General features: G+C 56.2%; 1 protein-coding gene across 1 annotated transcript in view; it reads right to left on the reverse strand.

The window, feature by feature from the left end:
• Positions 1-1,183: 1,183 nt before the first annotated feature.
• Positions 1,184-18,037, reverse strand: part of TNFRSF1B (TNF receptor superfamily member 1B) — a 32,841-nt gene continuing 15,987 nt past the window's right edge. The window contains exons 2-10 of the mRNA XM_047871149.1: positions 17,235-17,334; positions 15,735-15,863; positions 14,947-15,096; positions 14,391-14,484; positions 13,740-13,978; positions 13,125-13,202; positions 12,144-12,178; positions 5,780-5,987; positions 1,184-3,160 (exon numbers count right to left, since the gene is read on the reverse strand). Of these exons, the coding sequence (XP_047727105.1) occupies positions 2,880-3,160; positions 5,780-5,987; positions 12,144-12,178; positions 13,125-13,202; positions 13,740-13,978; positions 14,391-14,484; positions 14,947-15,096; positions 15,735-15,863; positions 17,235-17,334 (1,314 nt within the window). The 3' untranslated portion in view covers positions 1,184-2,879. The remainder of the gene's footprint in view (positions 3,161-5,779; positions 5,988-12,143; positions 12,179-13,124; positions 13,203-13,739; positions 13,979-14,390; positions 14,485-14,946; positions 15,097-15,734; positions 15,864-17,234; positions 17,335-18,037) is intronic.

Here is an 18,037-nt window from a genome sequence, read left to right on the forward strand (position 1 = left end):
GGGACCAGAAGCTCCAGCCCATCCCCCCGTAAAGCTTGCCCTCTGCAACTCTTCCATCTTTACGTTCCAGAGTCTTCGTAATAAACCGGGAATCGAGTAAGTAATCTGGTCTCCTGACTCCGGTGGGCCGCTCTAGCAAATAAATGGAAACCAAGGAGGGGGTCACGGAAACCTCTGACACACGGCCCTTCGGTCAGAAGCACAGGTGGCCACCTGGACCTGTGACTGGTGTCTGAAGTGGTCGCGGGCTTGTGGGACTGAGCCCTTACCCTGTGGGACCCTGTGCCTCCAGAAGGCAGTCCGTTCTGTAGGACACCTCGAGGTGCCTGCAGAGAAGCGGGGGGTTCCCTGGTGGTGTGGACGCCGTGGACCCTCATTTGTGAATGTGCTGTGTCTGCTCTCTCACTTCAGCAGCACAATTGAGTGGTTGTGACCCAAACCGTAAGAGCCCCCAAGTGGAAAATATTTACCATGTGGACTTTGCCGAGCCTGCTCTAGGGTAGGGATAGGGTAGAGGGCGGGCCTGTGGGAGGAGAGGAGTCCCAGGAAATCACCAAGAAAGAAGAGGGTAGTGCTGGGGGAGTGATAGTGGCCCAGGAAAAAGGGTGAGTGATCTAGAGGTCAGATTAAGGAATTCAAGGGCCTGGGTCTCCCTCCCCTCCTGGCCTTTCCATGTGCCTGCAACCTCCTCCCCACCCTTTGTTCTGGAAAACGGCTCACACCTCAGAAACAGATCAAAGGTCACCTCCAGAACCTTTCTGTGGCGGTTCTCTGAGCTGCACCTCCCCTGTCCCCAAGCTCATCTGAGCACCCTGTGGCGGGCCTCATAGATGTCACCACACTGGGGCCTCCTGGAGGCCAGAGCCTTACTCCCTTAAGTGAGCAGGGGGGCTGCATGTGGACAAGAAGATCTGCAGCGACCCCAGTTAACCCCAAGAGCAGGCTAAGGACACCGAGGCGACAGGGCATGTGATGAGGGCATATTCAGAGGCCAGTTGAGTGATTCGGAGCCTGAGAGAGCAGCCAGGCTCTCAGCAAGGACAGCTATGCTTCTGGGGGTGCTTCTCAGGTCCTGTCAGCGCAGTGGCCAAGGCAATGTCTCCCCCTAGGCGCTGGTGGCGGGCAAGTAGGACCACGGACAAACCCCAGCTCAGACCCGAAGCCAGAGCCAGGAGTCAATGCGTAACAAACAAAAGGTTTATTTCCAAGCAGGAACGCTGTCCGGTATACGGTGCAAACTCTTGTCTTGGGATCCACACAAGCCTGGGAACTGAGGTCACATGCAGAGAGGTCTCCTTCCAATTCAGAGCTTCCCCAGGAAATGGCAGTGAGGCCTGAGGCCCTCCCAGGATGGTCCACCAGGGGGCAGACATGCTCCATTGCCACACGGCGTCCAATGTGGGCAGAGACCCTGGCCAGTCCAGGCAGTAGAATATCCTGACTCTAGGGGAATCCGGATTTTCTGGGAAGCTGTTACTTTCTCTTGATGGTAATGACTGGACTCTCCTACCTTCCAAAAGTTCAGCTGCCAAGTTCAAGTCCAGTGGAATTTTTCAACAAGGGATCCAAGTCCCTGGGCCCCAACTGGCTTCTCCAGGAGTCCCGTCTTCCTTCCAGAATCCAGTCAAGGCCACACATGTCCACGCTCTGCGGGGCTCTGGGGCATGTGTCTGGGGGAAGCGGACTGACTTTTTAATGGAAAAGAATCCTTTGACAAAATTGTTGGTTTGAGCTGCTTCAGGCAGGACATTCAACCCAACAACATGGTTACACAGACCAACAGCACATGACACAGACAGACAGACAGACACATACACACACAAAACTGGCTCTCGGCATCTCACATCCACTTGAGATCATGGCAGGCACAATACCCAAGTGGCCCTGTGGGTTTCCCTGGGGCCTGGGACTCCAGGAACAGTGAAGGGGGTAAGGGGAGGAAAAGTACCTCCCAGGGAGGCAGAGGAAGGTCCAGGCTGAGGTAGGAGGAGAGAGATGGCTGCGGGGAGCCTCAGTCATCTCCGGTTCCTGAAATTCCCTGATAGGAGGTGTGGCCTTGCACCGGAGCTATAGGTAAATCGGGAGTGAAGGTCAAAAGCAGAGAACGGCAAACTCTCGAGTTCGGCTTTGTCGTTTTGTTGGCTTGTTTGCATGCGTGGTGGGTTTTTGTTTTGTTTTTTAATTGCCCCATGTTTCGCTAAGAGGTCTGCCATCTTGTCCAAGCTACAATACTCGCGCAGGTTGCTGGGCTGGGCCCCCAGCGGCCCATTTTCACACCATTTTCACACCATTGTTCAAGAGGTGAAGCTGGCAGGAATAGATTTGGAGGTGGTGCAAGGTAACTGGGGGACCCCTGTCCCCATCAGGGGTGGCCGCCCCCTCCTGAATAGAACCATCTGATCGATGACATCCCCCTCCCCGCCCCCACTGGGAGCAGCCTGCAGTCTCAGCATTTCCGGCTAAAGCACTGCCCCTTCTCCGTGGATGACTCACACAGAGTCCCTCTTCCCCGGGATGCTGGGGCCTCCCAGGAAGCCAGAGCTGGGAAGCGTCCAAGGATAAAAAACAAAATAAGGGCTCCAGAAGCCCAATTCACAGGGCCAGCTGGAGGACAGCTCTCAGAGAGGCAGGCGCCGGCCCCAGGCTGCCCAGCACGTGCATGTCAGCCAGCCTTCTAGAAGGAAGCACACCGTGCAGGACGGGTTTTCCACGATTCTCCCTGCCTCACCCTTCTGCCAGCAGGTGAGAGGAAGGCTGAGGCTACGAAGGCCACTAAAGGAATTTGGCCCAGAAAGAGCCAGAGTCCTGGGGGGTGGGGGCCCAGAAGGACCAGGGAACAGCCACCTCGGCCGTGACACAACTCATGCCAGCCAGTCTGGCTAACTGGACTTCATCCCAGCATCAGGCACACCAAGGGGCAGGGGCTTCTCCTCTGGGTTCTCCAGCAGAGTCTCCGGGGCCCCTGGCTGAGACTGAAAAGGGCATTCTTCCTTGGAGAAGGGGACCTGCTCGTCATTTGGGGAGCCGGAGGAGCTGGCATCCACGTCCCCCATTGTGTAGCTGGCCTGGGAGGCGCACTGAGAGCCATGGTCGGAGGCGCTGCACACATTCACGATGCATGTGACGTTGACCTGGGTCCCGTGGCTGCCAGAGGAAGGCTCTGTTGAACACAAGATGGGGGAGGGCAGCGAGTCAGGGGTCTGCAGGGGGATGTCTTCGCAGTCTGTCCCCTGCCCAAGAGACAGATTAAGACAAGAGGGTCAAGAGCACCGGGCGAAGAGCCTAGAGGCCACGGTTCTAGCCCAGCTCCGCCATGTGATCTTGGGCAACTCAACCTTCATTGCCTGCATTTCCAGTGTCCTCATCTGCCAAGTAATTCCCAGCCCAACTCACCCTGTAGGTGAGAGGAGCCAGTTCACAAAGCAGGGGAAGGTGCTCCAGGAACAAAACATGCCCCCACAGAGATTCAGAGAGGTGAGCAGGGGCAGGAAGTACACGGGACAGAACAGTGATCAAGCGACCAGGGTGAGTTACTTTCCCATAAGTGCGGGAAGCCTCCACAGTCCTGACCAAACCAACTCTGGAAAGGCGACAGCCTTCTGTCATTGGCCCCTTATCTGTGTAACATGAAAAAAACATCAAAGGGTTTGGAAATTGCTCCTTTGTGGAGAGGAAACACTAAGCCTGATAGTTTCTTTTGCCCCCAAATCTTTCTCCTCCGTGTAGGCCTGCCTCTGTGACTTCCTAAATCTGGGATTCCAGAATGCGGTAGGGGTGGTTCGTCCTCACCACTGAGGCCAGGATATCTGCCTACTTTCCGGCCCACCTGCCTGCCCAGCCCTGGGGGCATCTGAGTTTCCCAGCTAGCTGGTGAGGGACTGAATGCTGGATAAGCTGAGAGGGGACACGGGATAACCCCTCCAAGAGTGAGAGCTGTCCCCGTTTTTCCTGCAGGGACCTGCCAAGTCCCCAAACACATGTGCTGTCTGGGGTGCGTGGGGAGGGCCGGACGGACATTCGCTTCCAACTCCAGGGAAGCCTGGAAGGAGGATGGGGCCAGTGAGCTGCTGTGTTCAGAACAGCCCCAGACAGGCCAGGGGAGGGAGGGCTGAACTCATGGGGCCTCAAGGAAATTTCCACCCTGAGCCTCCATAGCACCCAAATGTCACCCAGTCACCGTGGCCTTTGCACATGGTGAATGAGACATTGCAGGGGTGGATGGGGGACTACAAGGGGGCACAGCCACACGTTCCATAGGAGAGAGAGGTGACTGGGTGGGAGGAGAGAAGGGGAGAGTGCGGGTGACACCAGAGAGTCGGGTAGGGAACAGAGAAGTGGCAGGGTGTAGGAGGGGTGGGCAGACTCCCTCTCTCTCTGCCCCGCCCCCCAAAAATAAATGAATAAACATTAAAAAGGAGGCTGAGGAGAAGGAGGAGGAGGAGGAGGAGGAGGAAGGAAGGGGGGGGCAGACATGGTCAAGGGGCCAGGATAACTGCAGGAGAGGTGTCACCAGGAAATCAGAAAGATGAAACCAAGAGTTGGACAAAGACCAGGGGTTTGTATTTGGAGTTCCGTTCCCTCATTCAACAAAATTTTAGGACCACGGGCTACGTCTCCTCCTTGGCGAGCTCTCGGGCTGGGTGGGGGCGCTGACGAGACATCGCACTGGTGAGGGGAACACGGCGGTGGGGGCGCCTCCGTGCAAGGGGCAGCCGGGGCAGGAGCGGTCCTGATGGAGGGAGCTGTCCCACAATCAGCTAGGAAGAGATGTTGCAGCCCTGCCAAGGGGATGCTGGGCTCATCTCCGGATGAGGAAACTGAGGCAGGGTTAAGGAGCCTGTTCGGATCCTCACGGCACCGGAGCGGTCAGGAGGGCATCCGGGAAGGACCCGAGCGCACTGTCATTCCTTGACCTCCTGCCAGCCAGGGCGAGAAGGACAGACGCAGGCCAGTGGGCTTTGCCTGTCGCTACAAAATACACCAAGGAAGCCCCAGGCTTTCTGGACCCCTGTCACAGACCGGGTCCAGGGCAAAATGTATCCTGTGTAAATGGGGCCTGGGCTTCTCCAGCACCCACGACGTCCCCACAATCCTGACCCTTCAGGTCCAAAGGACTGGGCAATGGCCCACAGTTGAGTGGAGCCCTAAAGACACCATTTATTCATCCAGAGTTCCACCCCAGGGCTCTGGAGCCTGGAAGCCCAGGGGGTATTCCTGGCTCTTCCGTATACTAGCTGTGTGGCCCTGAACAAGCTCTTCAACCTCTCTGGGCCTCAGTTTCCCCATCTATAAAATATAATAAGTCTGAATATAACACTATAATACTACATGTTATCTAATAATATATACTATGCGATAAGCATTATACAATATGTAATAATTGTGTGAAAATATGATATCAATATATAATATTATGTTACATATTTGTGTATTATAATACCAGGCAGGGAAACTCCTTTCCTGGCTATCGGGGACTCGAAGAATAAGCTGGGATTGTCTAGAAGGGAGGGTGCTCCCGGTAGAAGAACTCACGTGGGCAGAGGTGGGAGAGATTTGGCAGGTTCAGAGAAACGAGAGAGGTTTGTGGCCCCGTGCTGCATCTGACGGGGAGAAGAGGCTGGGGGGGGGGCGAGCCCAGGCTAGTCACACAGTCATTCCAATGCCCTGCTAGGAGCTCAGGCCTTGCCCTACGGGGGAGGCCCAGGAGGGGCCGGCTAAGCCAGAAACCAGGAAGAGCCACGACGCGGGGGGTGAAGCCAGATGGGCTCCCCCATCCTACCTGAGTTGCTGGAGCTGGCCCAGGCCTCCCCAGACCCGGCGGCCTTCTCCGTGCCTGGTGCGGGCAGCCGGGTCCCGGTGGGCGCCCTCCCGTCTGCGGTGCTGCCTGAGCTCTCCAGGGAGCTGCTGCTGGAGCTGGGCGCTGTGGTCAGCAGGTGCTGCTGCTCGGGGCCGGGGGCACTTCGGGCCTTGTCAGCAGGCAGGTGAGGCTGGACAGGCAGGAGAGGAGCGAGAGCAGTCAGCCCATCAGCCGGCCCGTCTTCCTCTCCCTTCTCACACCCGCGCACCCTCTGCACCGCCGTGGCCTCAGCACCCTCCCAGTTTACACAGCGCTTCTGCCCACACCTGCACCTGCTTTCCACACACGGCGCTTTCGCTTTCGGGATGCGGGATTCTGCAGGATTTCTGTGATTAGCATTTGGCTGCTCCGTCGGAGCGGGAGCCCTAAGAGGGTGGGACTACTCACCAAACGGTCCTGAAGGTGAGGCAAGATTTCCATCCTCGTTTCGCATAAGGAAACAGAGGCCCAGAGGAGAGTGGCTTTCCCAAGGTCAGCCCAACAGCACAGGGCGATGTGGTCCAGCCTGGCGGCCAAGAGCACGGAACCACACCCACGTGGGTACAAAATCATGACTCCACCACTTATCAGCTGTGTGCCCTTGGACAAGTTACTTAACCTCTCTGTGCCTCCTTTCTTTCATATATCAAGGGGGAGTTATAAGCCGACCTCCCAGGGCTGTCACGAAGATTCAATGGCTGGATATTTGTAAGGTGCTCAGGACAGGGCCTGTTACACCGTAAAGCTCCACACAAGGGTTTGTTAAATCAGGCGGGGGGCGGGGGGTGGGGTGGGGGTAAACTAGTACCATGGGTCGAATCACAGCCTGTGAGCCAAGAAGGGTTTTTACATTTTTTAAATGATTGAAAAAAGTGTTCAAAGAATGATATTTTGTGACACGCAAAATTACGTGCCCTTTACGTTCTAGCGCCCATAAATGCAACTGTATCGCGATACGGCCACTCTCGTTGGTTGATGTACAAATCTGTGGTGGCTTCCTTGCTACCACGCCAGGTTTCAGTAGCTGTAACAGAGACCATACGACCAAAAAGCCAAAAATATTTACTGTCTGGCCCTTCACGGAAAACGTTCACTGGCCCTTGTATTCAATCCATCATTCCAGAGTAGACAGCCCTTTTATTTAGAGCCCTGGGCCACGCTGGGTCAGGAACCCTTTCCAGATTCTATTCCCCAAGCCTGCTCTGTGACTAACTCCTAATATCTTTTCCCCACAGAAGAACATAACGAACACCGACAATAATAAGGTATTAGCTGATATCTGCCATTCAATGCCAAGCACTGAGCCGAAGTCCTTCTAAAACACTATATTGATACTTCTAACAGCCCAGTGTTCGCAGATGTAGCAACTGAGAACCAGACAGGTTGAGTTATTTGCCTGAGGTCACACAATTAGGACATGGTAAGGTGGGCTAAAACCCTTGACAGCTTTCCCGAGTGTCTGGGTTTTCAAGGTCTGGAGGCCCAAGACAAGGTACCAGTTTCCACGTATTCCTGCTTGGGGAGCACCCAGAAACTCCACTCAGAGCCTGTCGCCTACCCGCACCAGCTGAATAGGCACCCAAGCCTTTGCCTCGGGGTCCCGGGTGATTGCTAGATCCCAGGAAGAAAGGAGACAGAAGGGGCCACGTTCTCACTTGCTGCCCTTGGCCCCTGGACCAGTGCAGGATGAGAAGGTCCCGGGGGGAACGAGGACCAAAGCAAGGGAAGGGCTGGTGGGACATGGCCTAGTAAGGTAAGAGGGAAGGCCTTTGCCATAGGGGTGGAGGCATGTCGGGTCCCACTCCCCAGGAAAGGCTGACACCCCTTGGCCTCCAATCCCAAGCGCTCTCTGAGCAGTCCACTCTCTGGCCAATCACTACGGCCACCCAGCCCCTGCCCCGCCCACCAAGGCTACTCCCACAGCTGAGCCTGCTTCTGTCATCAGGACGGAAGGCTCTTCTTTGCAAGCTGTCCCTTGAGGCCACAGAGTCCTAGAGAGGGTGAGTCCCTGGCTCAGCATCACAGCCGGTCTGGTCTGTGGTGGAGGCGGAATGAGCCCAGATCCGTGTAGCAGAGATGCTGGCTTCCCACTGCGTCCTGCCTCCCTGGTTCACGGCCCCGGGCTTTGGAGGGATGGAGGGCATCTCAAGTTCAGGCTGAACCTTTGCCCAGGTGGTCTGATCTAGGCTACTGGACCGCACTCCTACCCTTGCTCTGCGCTTGGACAGGCAGGGGAAGGAGGGACAAGAGGGGCACCCAAATGTCATTCCTTAAAACCCCAAAGAAGGGGCTTTTGGGAGCCAGTCTCCTGCTGCTCTACTTGTGGCTGGGGCTGGGCAGAGCAGGAACCCCCAAAGGTCACGATCTGCCTCCTTCTCCCAAAGCCACAAGTTGCAAAGTTCAGGCAGGCTCTGAGTGGGGCAGATGCATCCTTGAGTCCTGTTCCTTGGGCTGGGGCCCCAGTGAGGGGGAGTATGGAGGAAGCTCACTCAAAAACCAGGATTCCAGCCCGCTAGCCCCCAGCACGCCCAGCCCCCAACATGGCCAGAGGCAGAGACTCTGGCAGAGCCCCAGCCAGGTCCTTCCACGTCTGCCTGTGTGTGTGTGTGTGTGTGTGTGTGTGTGTGCTCACGAGGCTCACACCTCTGTATGCACAGGTGTGTGGGGGAGGAGGAGGTAAAACATCACACACACTTGTCTGTGTGTGTAGGAGCACGTGTGAGGGCATGTGCTGGGGGTGGTGAAGAGAGGCTTGTGTCTCTGGCCACTCTTATTAGCTGTGTGACCTAGGGAAAGTCACTTAACTTCTCTGAGCCCAAATTTTATTTCCCAATAAAAACCGGGGCAATAATCACGCTGTCTGGGTGTCAGCACGGCTGTGAGACGAAGCAATGCACAAGCACACATGCTCGGCACCTCCCAGGTGCTCACTCTCGTTGTTAAACATGAGCCCACGTGTGAGTGTGTCCGTGGGAGTGACTGACTGTGGGTGAGCTCACATACGTGGGTATGCTGGCCTTGTCCAAACAAAGGGAGGCCACCGTCCGGCCATGCGTTGGAGTCACTTCCACAGCAGGAGGGGTGGGAGGTGCTGGGTCTCCCCCCTCCCAGCCCCAGCGGCCCAGGTCTGGAGCATGACCTGGTGGCCTCTCAGCAGGGGCTTCTGCTCACCAGCTGAGTGGACGCAGGCTAAGCATGACAGGGGCAGGGGCGGGAGCCTGGGCACTGGAGGGCACCTAGGAAGACGCCCACCCTGTGAGCTCAGGCCCTGCTGGGGGATAAGGGCAAAGCCTGCAGATTCAGACTGGGTCTCGAACCCGGGCTATGCCCCTTGCCTAGTGGTCTAAGCTTAACATGGGTAGCTGACCCTCACTCGGTCTCAGGGTCCTCATCTGCACAATGGAACTGGTTCTAGTGCTTGCCTCACAGGGGTGCGTGAGGGTTCGGTGGCAGGGGACAGGCAAAAGGCCTGGCATGGGGCTCAGGAGCAGGGGGCTCACACGCTTCCTCCCAGCTGCATGCTCAGCAAGCTCCTGGCAGCTTGAGACCGGCCATGGTGGGAGCAAACACCGCAAATTCGAGCTCGGGTTTTTGGGTTTTTTTGTTTTTTTTCCTGCCCAGAGAGCCGATTACCAGCACACCACTGGGCGCGATACTCAACCGCACTCTGCAGATAATTAAGCTACACTCAGTGAACACGAAACTCCGTGAACGGAAAGGGGAAGTTAGAGGCCGCTGGGGCCACACCCGAGACACCCTCAGCGCACTGAGTATTGGGAAACCCTGGGTGGGGAGACAGAATGTGGTAGTGAGGCTGCTGGGTGTGTTGGCTCTCAGTGCCACCCGGCAGCAGCTGTCAGCATCGCTGAACTGAAGCCAGAGAAAAAGGAAGGAGTGGCACTTGCACGCTGCAGGAAGGAGAAACGGTTTGAACCTCCAAACCAGAACGTGCATCTGCTGAAATACTGCAGGGCAGGTCAAAGAGCACTGGGCCAGGGGTCCAGAGATACACTGCTGTATGGCCTGGGACAAGCCGCTTTCCCTCTCTGCACCTCTTCTCTTGCCCGAGGGGAGATCAGTCTCTAGTCCCTACCAAGTCCAACTCCCTGTGTAAACCCTGGGCACTGGGCCACCAAGGGCTGAGTTTCTTCCCTCGCACAGCAGTTCTCCATCAGGGGCAAGTCTGTCCTTCCTCCAGGGGACATTTTGCAGTATCTAGAGGCATTTCCGGTTGCTGGTCCTGAGAAACGGTGCTCCCGGCATCTGGTGGGGGGGGCCGGTGATCTTGCCAAACAGCCTCCAATGCAGGGGACAGCCCCCCCCCCCCCCGTGACAAACAATGATCTGGCCCCAGGTATCAAAATTGCTGAAGTCAAGAAACCTTGCCCCAGCAGGACATGGGACGTGGAGGGAGTGCCTCAGACTCTGTTTCCCCATCTGTAAAGTGGGTAAAAATTCTGCCCTGCCTACCAGGCACGGGGTTGCAGCAAACACTGTGTCCTAGCTCACCCCGCACCCATTTCCAAGTCCTGTCCCTCCCCTCCTCCACCACAGAGGCTGGGAAAGCAAAGCGCCCCTTTTCTAGCCCCCCCCTTGCAACTAAGGGTGGTCCCCACGACACCACTCTGGCCAACGAGAGGGAAGGAGAAGCCCACTCAGGGCTATGAGCGTCTGATTTCCTGATAAAAGGCACCATCAATGGCCTGGCCACTCTCTTTCCTGTCTTTTTCCTGCCTCAAACCTTGAGGCCACATGCAAAGTGGGGCCCACTGTCTTATGATATAAGGCCACAAGCAAGAGAACAAAGGCCAACAGGCTGAAGGTGGCTGAGCCTAGGGTCCTGCCGACCTCACAGGATGCAACCCAACTGTTCCAGCAGCTGTCAGCCCCCCGAACTCTGGGTTGCAAGAAAAGCCCCTTTGCTTTAAGTCATCCTTAAGTTTTCGGTCACTTTCAGGCAAAGGCCTTCCTGATAAGAAACTGATGAACTACTGTGTCAGTGGTTTGTCTCTAACAAAAGTCCCTCACGCACCCTAATTTATAAAAAAAAGAAAGAAAGGAAGGAAGGAAGGAAGGAAGGAAGGAAGGAAGGAAGAGAAAGAAAGAAAGAAAGAAAGAAAGAAAGAAAGAAAGAAAGAAAAAGAAAGGAAGGAAGGAAGGAAGAAAGAGAAAGAAAAAAAGGAAGGAAGAGAAAGAAAGAAAGAAAAAGAAAGGAAGGAAGAAAAAGAAAGAAAGAAAGAAAGAAAGAAAGAAAGAAAGAAAGAAAGAAAGAAAGAATCAGGGCACCTGGGTGGCTCAGTCAGTTAAGCATCTGACTTCGGCTCAGATCACGATCTCACAGTCCGTGAGTTTGAGCCCCACGTGGGGCTGTGCGCTGATGGCTCAGAGCCTGGAGCCTGCTTCAGATTCTGTGTCTCCCTCTCTCTCTGCCCCTCCCCTGTTCACACTCAGTCTCTCTCCCTCAAAAATAAATAAACATTAAAAAAATGTTTTAACTGGGGCACCTGTGTGGCTCAGTTGGTTAAGCGTCCGACTTCCACTCAGATCATGATCTCACAGTTCGGGAGTTCAGGCCCCACATCGGGCTCTCTGCTGACAGCTCAGAGCCTGGAGCCTGCTTCTGATTCTCTGTCTCTGTCTCTGTCTCTGTCTCTGTCTCTGTCTCTCTCTCTGCCCCTCCCCCACTCACACTCTGTCTCTGTGTCAAAAATAAATACACATGAAAAAAATTTTTTTTTAAAAAGGATCAAAGGTGAGCTGCTTTGATCGAAGTGGAGAGCAGGGCCCAGGGTCTGGGACCCAAACTCCCGCCTCTACCTCAACCCCAGAGACGACGCCAGGCCCTCTTTGGAAAACCAGGGTACCCCAGCGCGGCTCCACGGGGAAGCGCTCTGTGAAGGTCACGGACAGCCCGCCAACTGTTGCCGCTGAGCGAATGGCACTGCCCTGCAGGCTGGGCTGAGCAGACATTGTTTCCTTCTGAAGGCGAGGACACGGAGTCATGTGCCATTTCACATCTGCCCGCCGTCACACTATGCGTCCGTGACCACGTGCCTGCCGCTGACACCGCCAGCGCCCTGTGCTCTGACGGTGCCTTTCACACGCGCAGCCTCTTTGAGCCCACGGAGGGCTGCCTAACCCCCAGGGACAGACACCGGCTGGCCCTTCCTCAGCCTCCCAGGGCTGCGCACGCCCAGACACCGGACAGACCAACCTCCAGAATGCACCAGTGCCCGTGGGCACGACATGGCCCACCAGTAAGGAGACTGGCGAGGAGGAGGAGGGGGAGGGCAGAGGGGGTACTCACCACTTTGGCTTCTCCTTGTAGACAGAAGGGCTTCTCTGTAAAGAAGAGAGAGGCGACAAATCAGGGAGCATGGCTTCCTCAGGCCACACCTGCTCTAACTAGGAGGGCAGCATGGGGCCCAAGCGGAACCAGCCAGAGCAGGCCCGGCCCTGGGGGCTGCGCACAGTTGCCCTCCCCAACTCCCCAGACGGCCCGACCGTGTCCCACCCCCTCCGCCACGCTCAACCATTCTCTGGCGTCCCCCTATGTGCTCACACCGTGCCTTCTCCTCAGCGTGCCTTTTCTTTCCTACACACGTCTGCCCGTGGAAATCTGACTCAGCTCAGATGCCACCTGCTCCAGAAGGCCTGACTCCCCCGGGATTTCCAGACACAATCCTAGACTCCCACCCCCTTGGACAGCTCTGTGGCATCTTGCCTTCTTTAAAGGTTTTTTTTTTTTTTTTTTAAAGTTTATTTTTGAGAGAGAGGGAGGGAGGGAGAACACAAGCCGGGGAGGGGCAGAGAGAGAGGGAGACAGAGGATCCAGAGACGGGCTCTACACTGTCAGCACAGGGCCTGATGAAGGGCTTGAATTCACGAACCATGAGATCATGACCCGAGCCAAAGTCAGACGCTAAACCGACTGAGCCACCCGGGTGCCCCGCATCTTGCCTCTTTAGTAGGTAAGTTAGTGGCACTGCCTTCTACCCCAGGCTCTGAGCTCCTACAGAACAGGGGCTGCCCTATCCAGCTGTCTGACCCACAAAGCTATGCCCAGCACTGGACTGACCGGAGGCACCCCAGAAAAGCTTCCTAAACAAGCGGATGAATGAATGAATGAATGAATGAATGAATGTGTCCTGAACAAATGTTTGAATGAATGAATTATGAATCTGTCCTGAACAAATGGAAGAATGAATGAATGAATGAATGTGTCCTGAAGAAACGGATGAATGAATGAAAGAATGAATACATGAAAGAAAAAGGAATGAAAACTTACTTTTTTTCTGGGTCATAATGACACATTTCACCAGCCCTATGATCACCAGACCCAAGGTTGTCACAGCCACAATCAGTCCTAGAAGGACAAAAAAGAAAAGCTCCAAACAACTGCAGAAAGCAAACTCAAACATACCAGGGAGCCAGGCAGCTAAGTCAGTGACCAAAAACGTCTGGGATGTCACAGGAGGGGCAAGCCCCATCCAGAGACTCTCAAATTTAATCACAAGACAAATAACCAAAAAATCTGACCAAACAAGACATGTCTATTGGCCACATCCAGCCCCAGGGTCACCAGTTTGAGACCTCTGGCCTTGAGGTAGTCCTAATCCCAGAAGGGAAGCCCATGGGGTGACCTGGCCCACCCCAGCGGCTAATGAGTTCATCAGAGACGGCAACCAGGAAACCACCTCTGCCTGCAGATAAAACGCGGACCCTGCCTCTCCCACCCGGGCAGTTCTTCGTGACAGCACCAGGTCTTGGAAGAAGACAAGCCTCACCACCTGCCTCCCAGTGCAGAGCAAAGGGTGCAGCCTGCAGGGGGCTCTCAGAGAGACTTGGAGGTCCAACAGGGGAAGGGATGCAGGGAGGCTGAAGGAGCCCTCCTGGGACTTACCAATGAGGAGAGAGATGTCGCCCGTGCTGAGCCCTTCATCTGGGGGGGTTGGGACCATCACGAACAGAAGGGAGGTGCTAGGGGCCGTGCGAGGGCCTGGAGTCGGCTCCACTTGCTGGGATAGAGTAGACGCTGGCTGGGACGTGGGGGCTGGGCGTGGGGCCATCCTCAGGGTAGGAGGCACAGACGCGCAGACGGCATCCATGGTTGCATTGCCAGGGATGGCCACTGAGCCACAGCTGAGGGAGGAGGAGGTTTGGTCAGGGCACAACAGAGGCCTGAGGACTCAGCATGGCTGGGCTCACTCATGGGAGCCAGGAGGGAGGAGAGAGTATTTATGCCACACGACCCCTCAGAACTGCCCCTGTCTGTCCCCTCCCCACCTCTCCCCATGCCCCCCCCCCCCCCCAGTGCTGACTGCCAGGGCAAGGATGCCACTCACCTGCTGTCTGTGCTGGGCCCCACCCACCCACTGTAGGATAAACCCACCCAGGAGCTGAACAGGGGTTTGGCAATGCCTCCACCCGAGGGAACGAATGCGGGGATTTGGATTTCAGGCACCATGGCATGGCCAGTCTGTGCTCTAGACCCCACGGTCGCCCAGGAACTGCCCTCCCTGCTCCTCCAGAACCAAACGACCCAGCCACTCACATCCGGTGGGGCCTGCAGGCATCTGTGGACGACGTTGTGTCGGAGAACGTCCCTGGGCCACAGGGAGTGCACACCACATTTGACGTTGCAGTTCCTTCGAGGAAAAATTGGAACCCGTCGCCAACTCAAATACTTAGCTGGGCCTTGGCAACTGGGCCTTGGCACAAGAGTCCCGGGGGAAGTCTGAGGGGCCTACGGACCTCCGTCTTCACCTCCATCCCTTAAAACACACAAGTGTGTGTGCGCGCGCCCACCGGGCCGAGGTTGACGGTTAACCAAATCTAGTGACTTCCTGGCCTCCGGGGTCATGTGGGTTCATCTTCCGTGGCACCACCCGATTTTCCAGTAACCCTGGGCTTCAGCTGACCCCTCTCTGGATCCCCAGGGCCTAGTGCACAGTAGGAGTCTAATCTGGCATGCCGGAGAAAAGGAGGTAGGGGGAAAGGGCGGGCAGCTGGCCCCCACTGCTGACATTCCCGGGCTGAGCTGATGGGTTGGTGCCCATGAAGGAGAGGCCCAGCGGGGTCCCCGAGGCCCACTGGCTCCAGCCCCATACCTGGCCTGGCCACGCCGAAGCCCGGGCGGCACCTGTGCAGGGGCGCACACAGCCGGCACCCTTTCTGCCTCTTCAACGTGCAGTACCAGCCCGGCCTGCAGGTGCAGACGCGGTTCTGTTCCGGAGTGCAGGCCTGAGTCTCCACTTGGTCTACGAGAGCGAGAGGGCAACCCAGGGTTATTCCCGCCTCCGCCGGCCCTGCCCACCACTGTGCCCACCCCGTCGCCCAGCCAACCCGCCACCCACAGAGAGCTCTGGTCTCCAGCAGGCTGGTGGACCGCCCCACGCCCCAGCACGGGGCAAAAGAACACTGGCCACGCAGCGCCAAGGCCCGCGGTCTCGCGGGCACAGTTCTCTCATGGCTGCCCTTGGCCTGCCTGCCCATGGGGCCGTGAAAGGGGATTTGGTGAGACAGAAGATGAAAATGCTGTTGATGGGGCACCTGGGTGGGTTAAGCATCCGACTCTTGGTCAGCTTGGATCACGATCTCATCATGGTTTCGTGCGTTCGAGCCCCATGTCGGGCTGCATGCTGACAGTGCGGAGATCACTGGGGATGCTCTGACTCCCTCTCTCTCTGCGCCTCCCCCACTCACACTGTCCCCGTCTCTCTCAAAATAAATAACTAAACTTAAAACAGGGAAGGGCTGTACCCATACAGCCCCAGGCTCCGGAGCACGAAAACACCTGGCCTGGGGTAATCCTAGCCAACTTTCAGTCAAAGGGGCTGGGCTGCACAACGGCCGGGGGAAGGTGTCAGGGCCCAGCCCCGGCTCTGAACCCACTCACCAGAGGTGCAGCGGGAGTCACAGCTCAAGCACTCGTGCACCCAGTTCCAGAGCTTGGTGTAGGTGCTGTCCTCGCAGCGGGCACACACGGTATTTGAGGTCTCGGTGCACAGCGACTGTGCATGGTAGCCTGAGAAAGCAAGGGCCAGAGGTCAGTGGGGTGGGAGCTCTGCCGGGGCCCCGGGCTCATCCACCATTCCCCAGAGCCCCAGCGTCTTAAAGCCTGGCTGGGAAGGCTCTTTGAAAGGGTTCCAAGTCCTTCACCGAGTCATCCAACATCTTGCAGGTCCCAGCTGTCACTCCATCTCCAAACCCCTGATGCTCATAAAATACTTTTCCCTCTGCTCTTTCCAGATGCCTGGGATTCCGCCAATGGGACTGCCTGTTACTGGTCAATCACGCTTTAGTGAGAACTGGTTTTCTAGATCTTTTCTTCTCGATAGCAACAATTCTCTTTACCTGTGGGTGTGAACTAGCAGTAAGCCAACAGTACAAATGTAGTCCCTGGGCTCCTACCAAGGATGAGGACATGGGACTTGTGGGCCTAAAGAGAAGGCATGCCAGGAGATAGGACAACATCAAAGCAAACCATTAAGGACTTTCTCTCTTGAGCCTTGAGCCCTATCCTGCCATCTTCACTGCTGTGCTAATCCAGTAACTTCTTACGGGGACCCTGCCAATTCACAGAAAAAGAGTTACTTGTGAGGTCTCTTAAAATGGCTGTGGGAGATGACAGGTACACATGTGCCTGCCCACACCTCAGGCTAATGGCTCAGGGGCCCTCCAATGGCTCCCTAGCTTCCGCAGAATAAAATCTAAACTCCTTACCATGGCTCCTGCTAACTCACTCACTCTGGGCCACACATTGGCCTCACTGGTCCTCGAGTTCACCAAACAGGCTCCTACCTCAGGACCTTTGCACTTGTTATTTCCCCAACCCAACAGGCTGTTTCCTGTACATTTGGACAACTCACTCCTTCACCTCCTGCGTGCCTCTGTCCAAGTGTCAGCTCTTCAGAGAGGGTGTCAGACTCCCTGACAACTCCATATAAAACAGCAGGCCTAGTCCATCTGTCTCCACTGACTTTACCCTGCCTTGTTTTCTTCACAGCATTTACCCTCTGATGGGACCACATATCTGTTTCCTCTGTTGGTTTGTCTGTGCCTCTATCAGATGCAAAACCCATGAGGGTGAGGATTTTCTCTGCCCTGTTCTCTGCCCTGCTCTCTGTTGTATTCCCACCACTTAGAACAGCACCTGACACTTAGCAGATGCTAAGCAGAGAAAGGGAGTTGGGAATTCTGCCAGGAAGAGGGAACAACATGTGCAAAGGCCCTGAAGCAGGAGGCAGCATGGGGCCAATTCATGGAACTAGAAGGAATGCGGTAAGAACTGAGCGCCGTGACCCTACCCCACTCCAAGCCTCCCCACCCCCCCCGCCACCGCCTGCCACACACCCTCTCCAGTGGGTCAGGGCCCCAGTGGCCACCCCTTACTTACCAGGCTGACACTTGCTACAGCACATCTGGGTCCTCTCATCGAAGTATTCTGTCAGTTGGCATGAGCTTCCACGGTCCGGAACGTAGGGGAGTGATTCAACCTGGAAGAGGGAAGGGAAGGACAGCCATCAGCATGGCCACCCCTGGACGGTCATACTTAACACCCATATCCCCATCCTGTGGCCTGCAGGTGTTTGGCCCTCTCCCTGTTGCAGCTCTACTGACGTGGGGACTTCTCCCTTTGAGGGGAAGGTAGGAGAGTTTTCGCCTTCTCTCACTGCCTCTTCTTCTTCCCTCAGTGTAGCACACTCACGTCTGTAGGCGGGGGCACTGAGCCAGCTGGCCGGAGCACGGGGCTAGCCCCTACCACTCCTGGGGGGCGGATGTGAGGCACCAAAGCCAGTGGCCTCAGTCACAGAGAACCACAGTGCCCAGCACAAGAGGGCCCTCTGCCTAGGATTCCTCCTATTCCTTCCTGCACCTGGGAATCACCCTTTCGTGTTCCTGGCTGAATGCTGCCTCCTCTGAGAAGCCCTCCCTGACTCCCCCGGGCTGTGTCCGATTCCTCCTCCTCTGGGCTCTCTCGGAACACTGGATAGGGCCCCTTCTAACAGCCAGCTCATTGTGCTGAAACGGGGGTACCTACCGGTCCTGCCACGTGGGCGCGCACACACACACACACACACACACACACACACACCCCATAAGTGTCTGCAATGCAGGGGACAGAAACAACGGCCTCATCATCTCTAGACCTTCAGCCTCCAGCACGGGATGCTCGCAGGGTTGGGGCTCAGTAGGTGC

Source organism: Prionailurus viverrinus, chromosome C1, assembly GCF_022837055.1.
Source record: "Prionailurus viverrinus isolate Anna chromosome C1, UM_Priviv_1.0, whole genome shotgun sequence".
Lineage (NCBI taxonomy): Eukaryota > Metazoa > Chordata > Mammalia > Carnivora > Felidae > Prionailurus > Prionailurus viverrinus.